General features: G+C 32.9%; 1 protein-coding gene across 1 annotated transcript; it reads left to right on the top strand.

The window, feature by feature from the left end:
- On the top strand, window positions 1-2,968 carry LOC107063304 (wall-associated receptor kinase 3). The gene is made up of 3 exons (XM_015315001.1): window positions 1-98; window positions 2,429-2,578; window positions 2,641-2,968. The coding sequence occupies exons 1-3, from the start codon at window positions 1-3 to the stop codon at window positions 2,966-2,968; spliced, it is 576 nt and encodes a 191-aa protein (XP_015170487.1).
- Window positions 2,969-22,047: the final 19,079 nt, after the last annotated feature.

Genomic DNA, 22,047 nt, shown 5'->3' on the forward strand with positions numbered 1-22,047 from the left:
ATGGCTTTGGGAAGGAAAACTGCTATAGAATCTCAGATCAGCCTTTCAAGATCATCTCCAGCAGGGAAGGAACCAGATGGTTTAGTGACGTTCGTCTGGTATGCTTGGTGAGCAGGCCGCAAACTATTTGGATGATGACGATAGTCTGAAATATGATGGCCAGTAATCTTGCAATAAGCACAAAAAAATTTCTTCTTAGGACAATTGAATGCTATATGACCAAAGTCATGGAATTCATAGCATTGGACACTTCTCTTAGTATTTCCTATTGAAGCAACGACATTTGATTTTTGTGCAAGTAATGCAACAACGGGTAATGACATATATTCCACGGCAGCCTGAGTTCAAAGCCTGGTCTCTTCACGCAAGATGGTTGCCAATACAACATCAAGAGCAGGTGTGACTTCTCTGTTCAACAAACTGCCACGAATCGACTAGAATTCAGCCCGAAGTTTCATCAAGAACTGCACCATCCTTGTCTTTTGTCGTTCTGCCAGCATCTCCTTGAGCCCTGTTGTAGATATATTTCGCACAAAAAATTGAATTTCTTCTAACCAGAGCAACTGCAAGCCAATGTAAAAACAACGAACATTTTTGTCCCCCTATGTGTATTCGGCAATGCTACGTTCCACTTCAAACTCTCATCTGAGATTTCTTTGTTGATAGACATTACGCAGGTGGAGCCACATCTCTGAAGCAAAATTAAATGGTCAAAGTCCCATATGGATATTAGCATGTACCGAATTCAACATCCAAGAGATTACCTTTAAATTATTCAATTTACAAGTATCCAACTCCTTTGCATCTTTTAGCAGACGAGTAGAACCATCTAATCACCCAAAAAAGCCCTTTCCTTGAACAAAGATTTCAAAGTGGATTTCAATACAGAAAAATTAGAACAATCCAACTTTGTGGAGAGAAAACTGCGCGAGGATGATTGTGAATTCATCGAGTAGACAGAATATAACATAGTAGAAAGAAAAAAAAAGTATAAATACCTGTGTAGAGAAAACAAAGAGACAAGAGGAACGCATGAAAGTAACTAAGTAGAGAAAACAGAGAGCACTAGAAAGAAAATTAAACATGGCTCTTGATACCATGCTAGAAAGACATAAGATTTTCTGAATAATATTCTCTATTAATTGAATGATAGAATAGAAAACAAATACTTATCATCTATATCTATCTATCTATCTATATTCTATTCTATTCTATTATATATATATATATATATATATTTATATTTATATATTATCTTAAAAGTATTAACTCCTAAACTTGAATGTTAAATTACTATAATATCCCTAACTTAGATTTTGACTTTTTCGATGAATTGTGACTTTTCCGATAAGTTGTGACTTTTTTCAAGGGGTTGTGATTTTTCGATTAGTTGTGACTTTTTCAATAAGTTGTGACTTTTCCAAAGGGTTGTGACTTCTCGGAAAGGTCATGACTTTTGAGATAAGGCACAAAAAACATTTGTTTTGATGAGTTGTGACTTTTCCGATAAGTTGTGACTTTTTTCAAGGGGTTGTGATTTTTCGATTAGTTGTGACTTTTTCAATAAGTTGTGACTTTTTCGAAAGGGTTGTGACTTTTCGAAAAGGTCATGCCTTTTCAAATAAGGCACAAAAAAACACTTGTTCATACTACCAGGTTGTGATTTTTCGATGAGTTGTGACTTTTCCAAAGAGTTGTGACTTTTTCAATAAGTTGTGACTTTTCGAAAGGGTTGTGATTTTTCGGAAAGGTCATGACTTTTTAGATAAGGCACAAAAAAACACTTGTTTATACTACCCTTTGTTGACTATAAATAGAAGGGCTTCCTCTCATTTTTCAACCACAAGTTTTTAATCTTCTACTCTTCTTCTTCTTGCATTTTAAAATTTTTGTGTGATTTATTGTCGTTGAGTGAGTTCGAAGTTTAGCGAAATATGAGGTACCACTCTTCTGATAAAGTAAATCGTTCTATCATAAGAGGGTATATTCCATAACTTTAAGTACTTGAGGAAAATAATTTTGATAATATAATAATTATTTTTTTGCTTAATATATACTTTAGTATGTAATGTTCCAATATATGAAGTTAACATGATGTAGTCTAAATTTATTTGTTTTTGTTAACAATTTCTCTTGTGATGTAGATATATGCTTCTGAATATCCTTTTCCAAAATTTAGAGAATCGTCATGATTTTTTTTTTTATGCTCAAGATAAAAGAATGACTTTATTTATCAATGCTACTTATGTAATTTAGATTGTCAGGAAGTTTTGCTTCAAAATAGTTATTACTATATAAACATTGCTCTTTTGTTTTACTTATTTACTATTTCTTAATATTTCAGTATTTTAGACGAAGGAAAGTTGATAATATTATAAATTTCATAGTTATTACATTAATTATTTCTATTGGTGTATGAATTTATCAGCAATGGAACACTTTCTGAACACTTGCATGATAAATTAAAGGCGTCAACTCTTTCTTTGGATATTCGTCTGAAAGTTGCTGCAGAAACTGCTGGAGTACTTTCCTACTTGCTCTCAGCAGCTTACCCTCCTATTATCCATAGAGATATTAAGTCAGTCAACATTCTTCTAGACAAAAGCTACACAGCCAAAGTGTTGATTTTGGAGCATCCAGGTTGGTTCCTGCTGATCAAACAGAGCTAGCTACATTGGTTCAAGGAACTCTAGGATATCTAGATCCTGAATACTTGCAAACAAGTCAGCTCACTGAAAAAAGTGATGTATACAGTTTCGGAGTAGTGCTTGTAGAGCTCCTAACCGGTAGAAAGGCTCTATGTTTTGAAAGACCAGAAGAAGAGAGAAGTCTAGCTCAATATTTCATATCTTCAGTGGAAAAGGGTCATTTGTTCGATATTCTTGACGACAATATAGTCTGTGATGAGGGAAATGCAGGGCAATTGAAAAATGTTGCCGTGCTTGCACAAAGGTGCTTAAATGTTTAAGGGGATGATCGACCTACTATGAATTGGAAGCTGGATCAAAATTGAAGCACTCGTGGGCTCAAACTGATCAACATTCAGAGGAGATTGAGTCCTTATTGCACGACACTCAACCGTTGGGATTTGGATATGAATATAGTGAACAAAATTTGATGTTCTTCTTACACTTGAACAGTTCCTTTTAAAATTGTTTTGTTGCTCAACTTATATGTTTAGCATGTATTTTTGGTGCAAGGTCGTTAAAGAAAAAAAATGGAAGGTCTTGATTTAGGCAGAAACTAATTTTGATGATCTACAAACATCTATATAAAAATCATGTCCTTAGGAAGTCTCAATTAGTAAACTGACTAGAGATGGTTGTTGATCAGACGGCGGGGTAAAACAGATTCAAAATGCAAGAAGGATTCTTTAAGAAATTAAGTTTATGAGATAAGTGCGTAAATCAAAGAACACAAATTCAATATGAAAATATTGCTATGTTTGCACAAAGGGAGAGAATTTTTGAATTAGGAGAAGCCCCGTAGATTTGCAAGCTTAAGTCCCACATTCAGACCTTTAATAAACTGTCTGATCCTCTCCTCCTCGGTGGGCAGTAGTTGCAGAGAATGCTTGGATAAGAATGGAATAGGGCATGATAAACTGTGACTGAAAAACTCCCCTACACTATACTGGTGAAATCATCATGTCTCTTCTCTCACAAGGTACGAGGAACATACTGCTCTAGAAAGATGTAGTGAAACTAGGTCTACATCAAAGGAAGTGAACCGACAGGTCCACACTCAACATAAACCTGCCACTATAACTTAGCATTTCCCATCAGCTGGAAAATTACAAAATCCACTCCATATCTCTCCACTTCCCACATCTTATGGAACCTTTCATGATAGTTAATGATAAACTCATAAGGGTCCTCAGACTCAGTATAATAGAAAATAGGAGGCTTCACCTTGGTGAACCTCTATAATAGATCATGCTCTCCTTTAGTCATCACTGGTGCAGTCACAGGCCTCAGAAACATACCTGAATTAGAAATTTGATCCATCCACAGAGCCATAGCTGCAACATGCTGAACTCCCAAAAACTAGTCTGCGGGAACTGCAGGAACTGTGGGCATAGTCCCATTACTTGCCAATTACCTCTCGAACTAGTACATCTACCTTCTTTTTCACAATCTCTAGAGCCTCTTGAGGTGCAGGGGAATCACTTCTGTCTCTCACCTGTTAAACAACTAGAGTTCTAGTCCCGATTGGATTGCTACTCTCATCCTACCTCTGGCCGCCCATCCTTAACTGTGAGTCACAGAGCGGCAACTAGCTCAAGAACCTTGGCTTTTGCCTCACCCGAATGTGTTCTTACCATTTGTGAGAGAAAAGAGTGATGAGTCAGATACCAATTTGGATCACCATATAACAATTATAATCAAGTAATAGCATGAAGTAAATAAAAAGTGAGTTTTCCTAGCAACATATAGCCTCTCGAAGAGCAGTATAGACATCTCTGTACTATTTAGTAAGACTCCGCTACACCTATCTTAGTACGATTAGATCAACGAACCTAAAACTCTGATACCAACCTTGTCATGACCCAAAGCATCATGACTGGAAACCACACCAATCCCCCCTATGTGCTACCAACGCTTAACATCCTAAGTTACCCAACATCCAAGAATTCTAGTAAGAAAATAACAAGTACAACAATTAATACTAAGTCTAAAAAAAATCAAATAAATAGCAGAAGTCTAAACTATTACATCCCCAGAATTCAAAAGTCACCATACTAAAACAATTAATCAAAAATTTCTAAGAGTAGAAAATGAATAAATACTAAGTAATCTCAAGGTTTGAAGGGAATTACATCAAAATAAGGAAGATCTGCGGCAGTCCAATGGAAGTAGCTCACCCTCAGATTTGGAAATAACTTACCTAAATACGGGGTCTAGTAGACTCCTCTGGATCATAGTTTGCGCTCAAAAGAAAGTGTAGGAGTCGCATCCCTACTAATACTATGTATCTGTAGACATCATATGTCGACTAAGATTAGTAACAGATATATAATCACATTTATAAAGCAAGTAGACAAGTAATTCCACATAGTCAAACACATAAGTCACAATTCAATAGAGTCATCAGAAATCACTAACAATTATATGTGTAAATAGATATAGTTACAATCATCATATTTCTAACATACCACAATCCATTCACCAATGTACAGAGCAAGAACACTGTATACCAACACTATGGAAGTATAACTCTAACCATTTATATGAGTATAAGTATCATATATCATATATCATATATATATATATATATATATATATCATATCATATCATATATTATTATAAGTGGGAACTGTTAGAATATGCACAGCGGAAGCATTTTTCAGAATCACAAACTTACATAAAAGCATAATAATGTAATCTAAATAAATTGTGAAACTCTAACCTTTTGTAGCATTCACACAACTCGTTCAGGGACTGGGACTCCAGAATTGCAGTCTTCTACTAATTCCTGACTAACTTTCTTAATCAAGTCTTGTGTGGGCAAGAATTTTATTTTTTAAAAAAGATATCCTTTCCTTGAGAAACACCACCCCTATTTATACTTTTCAGTATAAGGGAAATGTTTGAAAGAAGAAATGTTTCTAGTCATAATTAATGGTCATTAATAGTCATTAAATACCTTTAGGTGTATTTGGACACTGTTAAGTGTATCCAATAACCATGATCAATAGTCATCAACAACCATTAAATATCATTAAGTGTATTTTGACATGGTTAAGAGTATCTAACAACCATGATCAATAGTTATCAACAACCACTAAATATCATTAAGTGTATTTAGAAAGTCATTAAACACCAAGGGTAATCAACAACCATTAAACACCATTAATAGCCACTAATAACCATTAAACACTATTATTTGTTTCTTTCATCTTCCAAGGAATTAAAACATTGCAGTATTCTTTTTTTCTTCTTTTAAGGAAAGAAAACGTTTTTCTCTTTTAAACTAATAAAAGTCAAAAACAATTTATTCCTAAGCTGAATAAAAATACTAACAATCCTTTTCTTTTCCGAACTCGATCAATTAATTAGGCATAGTAGGGACCACAAATTTATTAGGAGAGGCTTCCAATTATAATATTTAATTCGTAAAAAGCATGAATTAACCATATCATAATAAATCAAAGATTGTACCACTAAAAATCTGCAACTGCACTCCTCTAATTAATTTCAATTTTTTTTCGTTACAACTTATTTAACTCCCCGTGTTAGAATTACCGACACCAATCAATTAAATTAAACTTCTGAAAAATTTAATCCATTGATTAATTTAATCCTTTATCTTTATGCTTAAATTAATTCACGTGAAGGATATACATATATAATCCACCTGCAAGGTTTTCACGTGACTATTTATAACAACCATAAAGGGGTGTCTTCTTTATCATATCCGAGATATGGTTCTATCAGCTAATTATTATTCCACGTATGTAATTTGTTATTATCCAATCCATTAGGAATTTTTTGACTCATCATAGAGTCTCACCTTTTAATAGATGAAAATAATAAAGCAAACTACACAGATCATAATAACTACATCAAGATTAAGAGTATAAGCTCATGTAATGGACTAGAGATATTATTTATTGAAATTCAGAACCTAAATGCATATCTCAATTTGGTCCGTTCAATACATGCAAAATGTACTAACACAAGAAGTTGGAATTTTACCATTCCCATAATTAAGATTGAATTACTTTTAATCTTGTGTTACAATCATCAAGATGTTTGTCCAATTTCATCTTTGATTGTGAACATTTAATTTATGACTTATAAGAACCGACAATTTTAATCTTCTGCGTATGAGTTAAGCAACTCCATACCCAAAAATCGTCTACTATATAAGCAATGGACACACATATAAACACAATGATCTATTCAAACAAAAACTTTATTGTATCAATTTACATAAAACGTAAAGTCTTTATAAAGGATTAAAATCAATACTATAACTCAACCATATGGTTAATAGTATATCCCAATAGTTGAAATATCAAAATGCCCTCGTAAAATTAAATGACTCTATTGCCATTTTTAAGGTAAAAAAAATAAAATGATTTTCCCACTTTTAGTTATCTTTTCTCACAAATTATTTTCATTTTAATTAATAAGAAGTCCAAAAGTCTATGTAATGTGGATAACATCTTATATAAAAAAGTTCAAAGATCACAATTGATCTTACAATCGTTTATAAGTCAAAATGGTTAGTCTTATTTAGAGTTTGAACTTCTTTTTCATTTCCTCTCTGTTAATGTTTTGTTTAATTCTTCGAGCTCTGCTCTTAAAATTTCTCTATTAGAAACTTGTCTTTTTTTCCTAACTTTTCTGTAGAGTTTTAGGTATTTACATATGTATATTCAATTTCGATATAAAATTGTAGGAAAATATGGGTACTAGAAACAGAGGTTAGAGGCTATTTGAAGGAATTGTTTTTCCAGTCATATAAAGGGGATTGTTGTACACAAGCACAAATAAGATTAGATTTGTTGTGCACATGAAATACTTTTGTCATATATCAAATTAAATATCAGACGAGGTAAAGTAATTTAACAATGAGAGAATTTTTTAGTCTGTACTTAAATTTTTATGAATATTTTTTTTGTGTATGAAAAATGTGATGAACATATCTTTTGATATCTATATTTCTTGTTTAACAATGATGATTTAATTTTGATGTCGAGCAAGGTCGCTGTATACGGATACTGTGAAGTTCATAGTTGTCATGATCACATTCTTTCTTCCCTTTTGAATCTCCATGTAATTGTTATTTAATTTTAAGACTGTCTTTCTCTTTTTTTCATCTCTATTTTATTTTATTATTTACAAAACAATGACATGATTTTTTATTTATCGATATATAATTCATTCCCTTTTGGATCAAATTATCATGATTTTTAAAAAAATTTAGGATTAGATTTTCCCAATTCAAAGAATCTATGCATATACTTTCTAATTAGTAATTATATTTAGATAATTAATACTATGGAATAGTAATTATGTAGGAATAAAGGGCTAGAAAATTTACATTATCTTAAAAGTATCCAATTATGAATATATGTTGTAATTAATGTGATGCAGTGGAGAACATTTTACTATAATAAATAATACTAATAGATGTCCTAAATAAAGGTGGTCTTACATATTCTCACGTTGTATCACTAAGATTAGTGTTACCATTTATTGTTATCAGGTTCTTTGTTTTAGTTGTTTTCTTCCCAGTTTAACAATATTCATGAGTTGTGCATTTTTCATTCACAGAGGTGGTTTTAAAAATGGGAAATTGCCACTTATAAAGTTGAATTGCATACTAAACACTCACCAAAAAATTGAAAGACTTTTAAATTTTTTGTTAACACTCCTCTAACAACAATTTTTATGCTAAAATATTAATATTCATTCTAACAAAGATTTAAAAAGTTGAACTTAAAAGAAATACAAATATGAGAACCATTCATATTAACTTAACTAATTAAAGAAAGTTATAGTATATTTTTGGGATTGATATCTTACTATTACATAAGAATTCACAATGAATTTGCATTGAGAAACCTTTACATTTGTAAAGCTAGTTCTTTGAATGCTATATATACATATACAGTATAAGTGACATTTGTAATTTACGAAAACATATAAATTTCTTATTTAGAATACTTTGTTGGACTACACTAGAGATTTATTTAAACACTTTAAAATAATAAAATCATCCCACTTTGTGGTACTATATATAGATATGTCATTATTTTTGTTGTTGCTGTTTGTGTATAAACTAAAACAATTTGAAAAGTGTTTTCAAGGTCCTTCAATTTAATAAGCTTTATAATTTAACATTTTCTTTCTCTGTTCTTTTTCAACTTTGAGATCAAACATCATGTTTTGGATATAAAAAATATAACAAACTTTTATTTTGTTTTATAGCACAAATTTGTTATTAATAGATGTAACTCTTTTTTTTATTTTTTTTTATACTTATTGACATAAGCTACACGCGCAACGCACGTACCCAGAAACTAGTTATATTAAAAGTGGAAAGCCACAAATTTAAAAGTTGAAATACCATTTTACCTCTACACCAAATTAAAATATAATAAAACATATACTTAATTAAATAAAATAATAATAATAATTTATTATCAAGTAAATTCCTCCTATTAAATATAATAATTTGTATGTTTTAATGTTAGCTTACTACTTAATTGAAAGAATTTTTAATCTTCTTATACATGTAGCCTTTTTATCTTCTTTATAAATTTTAGGCGAAATAGTCTGGTGGACCCTTGTACTTGTATGAGTCTGTATTGTGAACCCTTCTACTTAACCATTTACCAATTAAATCCTTAAACTCAATCAAACGAATATTTTTAAACCCCTCTTATCATGTGTGTAGTTCACTCGCCCTTGAACAAATGACATGTCAAATCCATGTCACATAAATTAATAACATGTCAAAATTATCTTCATTATTTATTTTTAAAAATTATTAAACAAAGTTTTATTAAATAAAATATAAAATAATAAATTTTAAAATTTATTAAGTAAAATTTGGGACTCCACACCTCCTCTCCTTATTTCAACCATGTAAATCTAAAATCCACTGGCAAAAGTCGTCGCCGCCACCGCTCTTCTTGCCGGCGATACTTGTACCAGTCTCCATCTCCGTTGCAAACCTCACTATTTTCCTTTCCTGTTTCTCCAACCTCCAAAAAATTAGTAACCCTAAGTCGAAACACCACTGGCGACACTGCGAGCCACCAAGAACCGCCTCTCCTCTCCATCCTCTCTGTCATACCAATATATAATGCCCCTCGTTGCCTCTCATTCGGGTGAAAAAGGATTAGTGCCGCCTCTCTCTCTTACTCCACTTTGAATCAGTAGACTCCGACGAGCACCACCATAAAATCACCGTCACTTTCTCCCTGCAATGATAACAACTTGAAATATGACGACAAGGAGGTGCCAATGTCTTGGTAAAGGTGATAATAAGTGTGGAGAAGAAAGAAAAAGGGGTTGGGGCAGGAATGGGGATGGCGGCGAAAATTAGGTGGAGTTGAAGGAAGAAGAAGACTTTTTTAAAAATTTACTTTTTCTTTTTTTAATTCATTATTTTTTTTTTAGTTTTTCTAAAAAAATATATTATTATATTTTTAAAATTTAAATATGAAGTTCACCCGCCTTCACATGCGTGTAGTCACACTCTCTTGCCAACTCAACCATCTTAATGCCACATAAGCATGGTCAATGGTAAGAGGAGTTTGATATATTGTATTTTATTGAGTTTAATGGTTTAGTTGATAAATGGTTAAGTAGAAGGGTTCACGATACAAAATCATGCAAGTATAAGCATGGTTAAGTAGAAGGGTTCACGATACAAACTAATGGTAGCCTTTTCACTTTTCAACTTATCTCCTTTTATTAATTGTTTATATTATATTTGTAATAACCCAAAAAAAAATTTGAACTAAGACTTGAACCATCCTTCGTTGTGAGTAAAATTTTACCGAGGAATTAAAATTTCGTAAGTGTTAAGGTCACTAGATGTAGCACCTTGAGTTCCAAAGAGAATTAAATTGGAAATAGCAAAATCTGAAATTTTGCAAGTTAAGCTAAGTATGACTTTTGGGTCGACTTCAAACGATCATAACTCCTAGCTAAGGATGAGTTAGGTGTTCTACCAGATACCATAGGAAAGATCTTTGAATTATCTTTCCAACGCAGCCGAGTTTGCTAAGTTTCGAGGTCGGTGAGTGAGATATGGCCTTTTGAAGATAGGCTGCCCAGTTAAGGAAAGTTAGCCGAAAATAGAGACGGGTATTTTGGTCTTTTCCTTACCCAATCAGATTTAATTCATTTTTAGTAATATTTTAAGGGTATAATCTGATTAGGTTCAGTTTTATAATCCTAGTTTAATCCTAGGGTTTTAGTTGAGAGAAAAGAAGAGAAAAGAAGAAGAGAAAAGAGGAGAGGATCAAGCGTTCGTCGAGATTCTTGCGTCTTGTTGCGGATTTTCGCCATGGGTTTAATCCCTAAGAGGTATGTGAGCTTCCATAGTGTTGGGTTTGTTCACCAACATGCCAAACATGTTATTTTTAGTGCAAATTTCATTCTTAAAGTTGAAAGATTTTGAGTTCTTTGATTAAGTTCTTTGGTAGGTGTTCTTGAAGTTCATTCTAAATCTTGTTGTGTTGGGTTTTGGATTGATTTCTTAAGATCAAAGTGAGTGTTTTAAGGGATGTATTGAGTAGATTAGAGTGTACTTATGTTAAGTAATCAATTCTAAGTGATTGGGGAAGAAACCATTCGATTCTAGGCGAAATAGGGTGAGAAAACGAGAAAAGAAACTTGTTGAATTTTCTGGATTGGGGCTTGGCGCAATGCGCCTGCCAGAGCTCCCCAAACCCACCTCTGAAGTTTAGGGGATGGCACCACCCATAGCGCCAGGGTCGCCTTCCCCACCCAGTTTGTCGCCGGTTACCCCGTTTGAGTTCGTTTAAAGTGCATCTTCACTCCTTTTCGATTCTAACTACTCTAAGCTACTTCTAAACACCTAAAATCATTCCTAAAATGATCATAACCTTGAATTCATAAATTAAATTGAAGGTAGAGTTGAGAGTCAAGTTTGAGAGTTGTTTCAAACCTTTTTGATAAGGTCCCTAAGAGTCTTTTTAAGGAGTTTTCTACAATTACTAGTAACCTGTTTCAAGACTCGAGCAAGTGAGTATGACGATGAGGAGAATGTATTCATGAATCTACTTTGTCATCATGAGATCCTTCATATCATGAACCAAAACTCTTGAATTCATACTTCACATTCAAAAGAGAGTTAAAAGTAAAGTTCAAGTAAGCCTTTGAGTTCAATTGTGAATCCTTTGAGATCAACTATCGATTTGAACTAAAAGTTTTGAGAAAGTAAGTAAGAGAGTGAGAAGAGTCGTATACATGAGTCCATGTTGTTATGTAGATAATCGAGTCGAGTTGTTTCATGCCCATAATTCCGCATGAACTTCGTAAGTTGAGCATCTTTCAGAGAAGTGGAATCTTCAAGTTTCAAACCTTTATGTGTTGAGTTCCTAATGCCCTTTTGAGAAGTATCATTGAAGTTCTTAAGTTCCAAGTATTGAGTTCTATCTATGGTTATTGAAAACCTTGTATTGAGTCATTCATGTCCCTAATTCTGCATGAATCATATTTTAAGGAGTCTTTTACAAATGTTTTAACTTTGTTTTAAGACTTAAGCTTTGAAGTTAAGTAAAGAGTAAGAGTAAAGTCTTTTATAAACGTTTAAACTTCGTTTTAAGGCTCAAGTTTCAAGTAAAGTAAAGAGTAAAGAGTTGAGTTCATTTCTCAAAAGTTATTAGGGGACTAAGTTTTCCCACATAAGTTTATAAATGTTTTCACATTTGAGCAAGAAAGGAACTATGATTTCCAAAAGAGCTTTTGGGCTAGTTTTCAGTAAAGGGAACATCGATTCCAAGAGAGCCTTTGGGCTAAACTTTGAGCAATTATCTCAAACTAAAGAAAGAGGTGTTTAAAACACATAATGAGCTAAAGTATATTTTGGGAGTAGTATTGAGCACCGAATTGGGGACGCGAGTTCATATTAACTCAACTCTCCATAAGAACCATGTAGCCAACATGGGATTTAATGGGTCATACTTTTTAGATGATCACGTAAGTTAAGCTAGTGGATCCACTAAGTTAAGTAAGGTCCTATATCGATGGCAAGGTATAGGATGGTCCTTGGCAGCACGAGGTAATGTGTTGTATCATCACTATAGCTCTTAAGTGATGGTTGTCGGTTAGAGAAACTCTCACAAAAGTTATTGTATTTTTATATACACAGTTATTTGTATTTCTACATACATTTCAAAGTTATGTTGTATCCTTGCATACCCATAGAGTTGACATCATGTTTTTTTTAAATAGCTTTTCTTTATATTGCATTTGCTTTAAAAATTGCTTTATATTGAAATCAGTCTAGTTATGTTGAGTATTTCAAGTTGAGTACCTTAAGTTGAGAATCTTGAGTTGATTTGTGCTTCATTGAGTCGAGTATCATATCTTTGAAGATGAGTATCTAATCCTTGAGTTGAGTATCTTATTCTTAAGTTGAGTTGAGTTCGGTGAGTTTGAAAAGAGGTAAGTATGTTTCCTTTTATCAAAGTTCAACCTTATGTTATGTTTTAGAATTCCCCTTACATGCTCGTACATTCCACGTACTGAGCCATTTGGCCTGCATCTTCTCATGATATAGACACAGGTATTCAGGATCATCAATAGGAGTTTCGTTGATATATCCGAGAGTTCGAGTTAGCTATGGTGAGCCTCCTTGCTTCCAGAGGATTTTATTTACCTTTCAGTTATATTAGTTGTTAGGATGTCGTGGGTCTTGTCCCGACTTCCATCTTTATCAGTTAGAGGCTTCATAGATAGTCAGTATAGTTGAAAAGTCTGTATTATTCATTCATTTTATTAAATGTTTTAAGGACTAAAGTTTCCTTTATATGGTAAGTTGTATATATTTTGTTATACAGAGTTTTCTTTGGACTTAAAGTTTATATTTCAGTTTTATGAACTTTTATTTCAGTTTTAAGTTAGTCTTCCGCTTGTAGTCAGCCAGGAGGAGGGTTCGCTTGGGGACCAACAATGGTTCTTGAGTGCTGGCCACGTCCAGGGTGTAGACTCGGGTCGTGATAAACTTGGTATAAGAGCCCAGAGTTTAAGTGTCCTAGGGTGTCTATGAAGCCGTTTCAAGTAGGATCTTGTTTATGATTGTGAGGGCCCCACTTCTATAAATGAGGGACTGCAGACATTTAAGAAAAAATTCCCTTCTTTTATACTCTTATTCGTGCAATAGAGCTATGTCCTAGAGATTTTATTCGTACTCCTACGTTTCTCAGAATTCATTAGACTACCCATCATACTAGAGGTGGTTGAAAAGTAAAGTGTAAAGTTTATCCTTTTGGATGAGTTGTTCTTAGCAAGAGTCTTGAGAAAGTCAAGAAACTCCAGAGGGGCTTAAGAGAAGCCCAAAAGCAAGTTAAGTGTTCAGTTTCAAAGTAATGCCTTCATATGAATCATGCATTTGAGCTAAAAGAGAGTTGTACTCTCTTCTTTAAGTCTTGTTTCAACTGAGATCCTCATGAGAAAGTATGTTTAGAGCTTGGGTAGTATTCTTATCCTAAAAGATGGTATGAATGACGAGATCATTAGAAGTTGTAGTGAAAGAGCCCAGAGTTAGAGGAAAGTATGCGTAGGTTTAGTAATCCTAGAAAGGGAGATAGTGATGAGGCAAGCTATGTTACTATAGTCATGCACCTAGTAAGTTATTAATGAAGAGTTTTCCCTTATGGGTAGACTAAGAAGTGATGAGTTGTGAAGATTCCATCATAGGATGTAGAGTGTATTTTAGCTATAAAGGAGTTTGTGATGAAGTGTCATTGTGTAGGTAATGACCAAGTGTATCTACTGAATAGAAGCACAGAGTATTCATGAAGGGATAGATATAAACTAGGCTTATGATATGTTTAAGAGGGTCATGATGTACAGAAGGTTATATAACTGATTAAGTAATGAGGTATAGTATAGTAGGCGAGCAATCATATTGATATTCGGGTTTAGTAATAAACATTAAGCTTGAATTTGAGATGAGTGTCATGATCCAAAGAATGAAAGTATGAGGGTGATGATGTTAGTCTTGAGATTTGATATGGTAGACTTGACATAGAGTAAGTGAGTATTTGATATGGTTGTTGCAATGAATGTGAGTAGGACAAGTGAGAGACCCTAACGTTTAGATAAGGGCAGTATAGTGTGGCTAAGACACAAGAGTAATAAGAGTGTTAAGAGGTGTACCGAGAGGGTATGTAACCAGAAGAGGTTAAGGGAAACACCTTAGAAAGAGGTCTTAGTACCGCTTATAGAGAGTTTGGTAGGCATGATATAAACTTCTCCCAAGTGTTAGATTAAAAGAAGAGGTAGACTATTTAGAGATGATGGAATATGTCCATACTTTTCAAGTGTTAGCTTTAGACCTAAGGGGTAGATGATAAGATGAGAAATAAAGTCAAGTGCTTGAGAGTAAGATAGTAATGAATTCCAAATAGTTTGGGGGATATCTTTTTAGAGGCCATTTTAGTAATGAAGTGATGTTAGAAAGAGGAGGTTAATGATCATATCATGATGATGATGGTGTGATAGTTCCATCTAAGATTGTAAATAAGGAGGAAGATTAGAATGAGGTTTTAATATGAGAAATATTTAAATGAGAGCCTTTAGTTGGCTCTGAAGGAGTTTGTTAGTAGGAGTCCATGGAGTTCCTAGAGTACTAAGCTTGAATGTGGTGGTAAGGAGTAATGGTCTTGGGATGAGATTCCCTATAGAGAGGTATAGAACCTGAACCTAAGGATTTGGGTTAAGCTTGAATATAGTGAGAGTGTACCATTAGACTCAGACCTTAGTAAGAGTAACCCATTCCATACCCAGTCCAGTAGTCATTCGAGGATGAATGATCCCAAGGGGGAGATATTGTAATACCCTAGAATTTTTTTTGAACTAAGACTTGAACCATCCTTCATTGTGAGTAGGATTTTACCGAGGAATTAAAATTTAGTAAGTGTTAAGGTCACTAGATGTAGAACCTTGAGTTCTAAAAAGAATTAAATTGGAAATAGCAAAATCTGAAATTTTGCAAGTTAAGCTAAGTATGAGTTTTGGGTCGAATTCAAACGATCATAACTCCTAGCTCAGGATGAGTTAGGTGTTCTACCAGATACCGTAGGAAATATCTTTGAATTATCTTTCCAACGCCTCCGAGTTTGCTAAGTTTCGAGGTAGGATGAGTGAGATATGTCCTTTTGAAGATAGGCTGTCCAGTTAAGGAAAGTTAGCCGAAAATAGGGACGGGTATTTTGGTCTTTTCCTTACCCAATCAGATTTAATTTGTTTTTAGTAATATTTTAAGGGTATAATCTGATTAGGATCAGTTTTATAATCCTAGTTTACGCCTAGGGTTTTAGTTGAGAGAAAAGAAGAGAAAAGAAGAAGAGAAAAGAGGAGAAAAAGAGGAGAGGATCAAGCGTTCGTCGAGATTCTTGCGTCTTGTTGTGGATTTTCGCCATGGGTTTAATCCCTAAGAGGTATGTCAGCTTCCATAGTGTTGGGTTTGTTCACCCACATGCCAAACATGTTATTTTCAGCGCAAATTTCATTCTTGAAGTTGAAAGATTTGAGTTCTTGATAAGTTCTTGATAGGTGTTCTTGAAGTTCATTCTAAATCTTGTTGTGTTGGGTTTTGGATGATTTCTTAAGATCAAAGTGAGTGTTTTAAGGGATGTACTGAGTAGATTAGAGTGTACTTATGTTAAGTAATCAATTCTAAGAGATTGGGGAAGAAACCATTAGATTCTAGGTGAAATAGGATGAGAAAACGAGAAAAGAAACTTGTTGAATTTTCTGGGTTGGGGCCTGGCACGAGGCGCCTGCCAGAGCTCCCCAAACCCACCTCTGAAGTTTAGGGGCTGGCGCCACCCATAGCGCCAGGGTCGCCTGCTCCACCCAGTTGGTCGTCGGTTGCCCCGTTTGAGTTCGTTTAAAGTGCACCTTCACTCCTTTTCGATTCTAACTACTCTAAGCTACTTCTAAACACCTAAAATCATTCCTAAAATGATAATAACCTTGAATTCATAAATCAAATGGAAGGTAGAGTTGAGAGTCAAGTTTGAGAGTTGTTTCAAACCTTTTTGATAAGGTCCCTTAGAGTCTTTTTGAGGAGTCTTCTACAATTACTAGTAACTTGTTTCAAGACTCGAGCAAGTGAGTATGAGGATGAGGAGAATGTATTCATGAATCTACTTTGTCATCATGAGATCCTTCATATCATGAACCAAAACTCTTTGATTCGTAATTCACATTCAAGAGAGATTTAAGAGTAAAGTTCAAGTAAGCCTTTGAGTTCAATTGTGAATCCTTTGAGATTAACTATAGATTTGAACTAAGTTATGAGAAAGTAAGTAAGAGAATGAGAAGAGTCGTATACATGAGTCCATGTTTTTATGTAGATCATCGAGTCAAGTTGTTTCATGCCCATAATTCTGCATGAACTTCCTAAGTTGAGCATCTTTCAGAGAACTGGTATCTTCAAGTTTTAAACCTTTAAGTGTTGAGTTCCTAATGCACTTTTGAGAAGTATCATTGAAGTTCTTAAGTTCCAAGTATTGAGTTCTATCTATGGTTATTGAAAACCTTGCATTGAGTCATTCATGTCCCTAATTCGGCATGAATCATATTTTAAGGAGTCTTTTACAAATTTTTTAACTTTGTTTTAAGACTTAATCTTTGAAGTTAAGTAAAGAGTAAGAGTAAAGTCTTTTATAAACGTTTAAACTTCGTTTTAAGGCTCAAGTTTCAAGTAAAGTAAAGAGTAAAGAGTTAAGTTCGTTTCTCAAAAGTTATTAGGGGACTAAGTATTCCCAAATAAGTTTATAAATGATTTCACATTTGAGCAAGAAAGGAACTGTGATTTCCAAAAGAGCCTTTGGGCTAGTTTTCACTAAAGGGAACATTGATTCCAAGAGACCCTTTGGGCTAAACTTTGAGCAATTATCTCAAACTAAAGAAAGAGGTGTTTAAAACACATATGAGTTAAAGTATATTTTGGGAATAGTATTGAGCACCGAATTGGGGACGCGAGTTCATATTAACTCAACTCTCCATAAGAACCATATAGCCAACATGGGATTTAACAGGTCATACTTTTTAGATGATCACGTAAGTTAAGCTAGTGGATCCACTAAGTTAAGTAAGGTACTATACCGATGGCAAGGTATAGGATGGTCCTTGGCAACGCGAGGTAAAGTGTTGTATCATCACTATAGCTCTTAAGTGATGGTTGTCGGTTGGAGAAACTCTCACAAAAGTTGTTGTATTTTTATATACACAGTTATTTGTATTTCTACATACATTTCATAGTTATGTTGTATCCTTGCATACACATATAGTTGACATCATGTTTTTTTTAAATAGCGTTTCTTTATATTGCATTTGCTTTAAAAGTTGCTTTATATTGAAATGATTCTAGTTATGTTGAGTATTTCAAGTTGAGTACCTTAAGTTGAGTATCTTGAGTTGATTTGTGCTTCATTGAGTCGAGTAACATATCTTTGAAGTTGAGTATCTAATCCTTGAGTTGAGTATCTTATTCTTAAGTTGAGTTGAGTTCGGTGAGTTTGAAAAGAGGTAAGTAAGTTTCCTTTCTATCAAAGTTCAAGCTTATGTTATGTTTTAGAATTCCCCTTACATGCTTGTACATTCCACGTACTGAGCCATTTGGCCTGCATCTTCGCATGATGCAGACACAGGTATTCAGGATCATCAACAGGAGTTTCGTTGATACATCCGAGAGTTCGAGTTAGCTATGGTGAGACTCCTTGCTTCCGGATGATTTCATTTACCTTTCAGTTATATCAGTTGTTAGGATGTCGCGGGTCTTGTCCCGACTTCCATCTTTATCAGTTAGAGACTTCATAGATAGTCAGTATAGTTGAAAAGTCTGTGTTATTCATTCATTTTATTAAATGTTTTAAGGACTAAAGTTGCCTTTTTATGGTAAGTTGTATATATTTTGTTATACAGAGTTTTCTTTGGACATAAAGTTTGTATTTCAGTTTTATGAACTTTTATTTCAGTTTTAAGTTAGTCTTCCGCTTGTAGTCAGCCAGGATGAGGGTTCGCTTGGGGACCAGCAATGGTTCTTGAGTGCCGGCCACGTCCAGGGTGTAGACTCGGGTCGTGACAATATTATATTATTATTATTATTATAATTATAAATTCTAAAAGTGAGGAGATATTAAGTCAAAACTTAAAAAATAAAAATAATCATAAGAAAGTATTACATTTATTCGTAAAGAAAATCCACTAAGCCTTTTCCACTTCTCTTAGTTAATTTAAATAACTTAATATAGTAGTGTTTGACCTCATGAAAATGTGTATCTTTTGGAATCCAAATCAAGTTCACTTAAGTAATTGGTATGTCATGCCTCGGAAAAGTCAAAGAGTTGTATTTGAAGTACGTAAATTAAATAGATACATGTACTTGTTTCCTCTTCCAAATTAATTTATGTTCTTAATTAATATTTGTCTTTAATTTGTTGTAACTCTTGACCTTTCAACTTTGTAAGTGAATCTTCATAATCTAAAGCTATATTTTTTCGTATAAATACAAATCTTTCAATAGTATTTCCATAGAAAGATTTATATGTGATACAATTTTTGTATGTGGAAGACTAGAGAAGCTTTAATCAAGTGAAGAAAATTTCAAGACAAGAGACTTTGTGTCAAAATTATAAGGCATAATGTGATTATAGGGATGAGTAACACTTCAATTACTAGAATATCGGAGCTTGATGTATTTGTTTTCTTACTTATTTGCCGAGATTAGAACTATGATAAGACCCCTCCATTTATTTAGTTGAATGCCACTTCCGTTAACTTATCTTCCAAGATTTTTAACTATTTTTTTATGGTCAAAGGTTGAATGTTTATTACTATAGCTTTGTTTCAATTTGCATTATCAATAAAAAGTGATTGTCTTAGAATTTTTCTATTTTCGTTGATTGCCTTGTGCTAAGCTTGCTCCTGTGATATTTTTTTCTTTATATTTGTAATTTCATTTTAAGAATGTATATGATTGAAGGGTGTGTTTTTCCTATAGAAAATAAAACAAATAGAATCATCATAATAGCCTATAAGGCATGTAAAAACAGACAATTAACGCCTGCAAGATATTCTTATATAAAATTATTAATAATACATTTTTCCACCTTTAATTTTAAATATTTGTAAAGAATTATTCTTATATGTGCTTGTGGATAAAATCTATATTTTTTAGATAATTTTTATTAAAATTATTAAGAGATTCAAATCCCAAAGTAAAAAAAAATGCTACCCCAAAATGCTTAAGAAGTTAGAAGATCTTTTAACCTCCGACCAAATATTGCTCCTATTATATTTTTAACAAAAAAATCGTAAAATATATTTTAACAAACTTTTAATTGTAAAAATATTAATATTGTCATTTTGACTCTCCACTAAATTAAAATCTGATTTATTTAATTAAATATTAATATTTTAATTATATAATGACAAAATCAAAATACCAACTGTTGCACTTTAATTCTATAGTTATTTCGTTCTAATTAAGTTTCCTTAATTATAAATTTGAATTACTTAATTGCATTAGTAATGAGAAGGAGAATTTCATCTTCTACTAATTAATGTTAAAACATTTTATCTTCTTGAAATGTGCAACTATTAATTTAATTTCAACATTTTTATTCTATTCTATGAGACAAGAAAGATATTTTAAGGAAGTTAATCATAAGGTAGTGTGCCTCTATGTTTGTTTTTGCTACTTTATTTTGTCTTTTAAAACAAATATAAAATTTATATATCGAAATTATAATAAGGGGGGGACTAAATGCAAAAGAGTTTCTTCTTATGAGTTAACTATACACTAAAAACATTTTCATTTTACTTTTTATATTTTTGTTGTAACTCAAATACAAATTTAAAGGATATTATGTAATTTTTAATAATTCATATTCATCGTTATGGAGCACACGTGTAACACAGTGCCTAAATACTAGTACTAGTTATATTAAAAGTGGGAAAATATTTAGGTAAAAGTTAATTTACGATTTTACCCCTATATTAAATTTAATTGTTATAAACTAATTAATATATTAAATATCTATTAATAAAAATGTTTTAAAGTCTTTTCACCTCCTAGATATATATATATAATCCTATTTGTAATTTTTTAATTAATAAGTAAATTTTTTCACTACTTATAATTTATAATATTTTAGAAGTTATCATATTTACTTCAATCTTTCAAAAATCCTATTCTTAGAATGAGAAAACCAAAATTCAAACCATTAATGATTTTAATAATGCTGAAAAAAGAATTCTATGAGTCACTACACTTATTCGTATAAATATATATTTTTCATGCTTCTTTTCCTTCCACATATTCCTCATTTACATCTCAAATTTTTTAGTTATTATTGACGATTTTGTTTGTGCTTATGAGTTTGATGTTAGATTTTTTTTATATGATTTCTAACAATTATTGTACAATTAGTTCTTTTTACTATTTTATTTTTTGTATATTCATGTTTGAATAAAAGAAAGATTCATTTGAATATTGACCGTATTTGAGTTGATCATGACAATATTCAACATATCTATTAGTTTAGTTTTTTGTTTTTCATGCATAATAGATATATATACAAAGAAAGTCGAATAATATATGTACCGTTTAAATTTATTATTTGCAATACAAACATTGTATTAAGTACTTTCAATTAAACGTGCAACGCATGTTCCTAGAAACTAGTGTATAAATATAAGTCTAACCAAACTATGCTATCAAGGCGGAGAGTACTAATCTGGGATCCAACTGGTGCTCAAACATGACCTCGAGCCCAACAATAATAAGCATAACTCAAAGGATCATAACAAGCCTATCATTAAACGACTAGCGAAGGGATCAAGAAGAGCTTCCAAATCAAAAAAAAGGGAGAAAAGCTCAAGGATTGACACCTTATCCCATTCACACCGCTCTAGTCTATGAATGAGCACAACTAGTGCCAAACTACGACTATGACAAGCCTCCAAAGTCTCAAACACCAACACACGGTCAACAACCCAAAATCAAGCCATACCAGAAGCAACTTTAAACTCCAAGGGTGAAAATACACACTTTAAAGCACCTAAGGCTTAAACCTAGACTAAGGCCATAAATTACCACTTCCAACTATGATACACGTGCTAAGGCATACTACAAGTAAGGCTACAACCTGAAATAAGGACCCTGACCCCGACAACACAAGTCTGACGCTCCCACGGATGTCAAGAAATGATAGAATAACATAAGTATAACACCTCGAATTCGAGAAAATGGAAAAAATGTGGCTTTCCAGGACCTGGTGCCAAAACCATGGAAGCCACCAACGGTCCGTGGTC

This window comes from Solanum tuberosum, unplaced genomic scaffold, assembly GCF_000226075.1.
Source record: "Solanum tuberosum cultivar DM 1-3 516 R44 unplaced genomic scaffold, SolTub_3.0 scf00332, whole genome shotgun sequence".
Lineage (NCBI taxonomy): Eukaryota > Viridiplantae > Streptophyta > Magnoliopsida > Solanales > Solanaceae > Solanum > Solanum tuberosum.

What these genes read in the sequence shown, in the direction of transcription:
- LOC107063304 (XM_015315001.1), top strand. Translation starts at nt 1, where the DNA reads ATGGCTTTGGGAAGGAAAACTGCTATAGAATCTCAGATCAGCCTTTCA. An exon ending in GGTTTAGTGACGTTCGTCTG is followed by an intron (nt 99 to 2,428) that starts GTATGCTTGGTG and finishes TGAATTTATCAG; the next exon opens with CAATGGAACACTTTCTGAAC. An exon ending in ATTATCCATAGAGATATTAA is followed by an intron (nt 2,579 to 2,640) that starts GTCAGTCAACAT and finishes TGGAGCATCCAG; the next exon opens with GTTGGTTCCTGCTGATCAAA.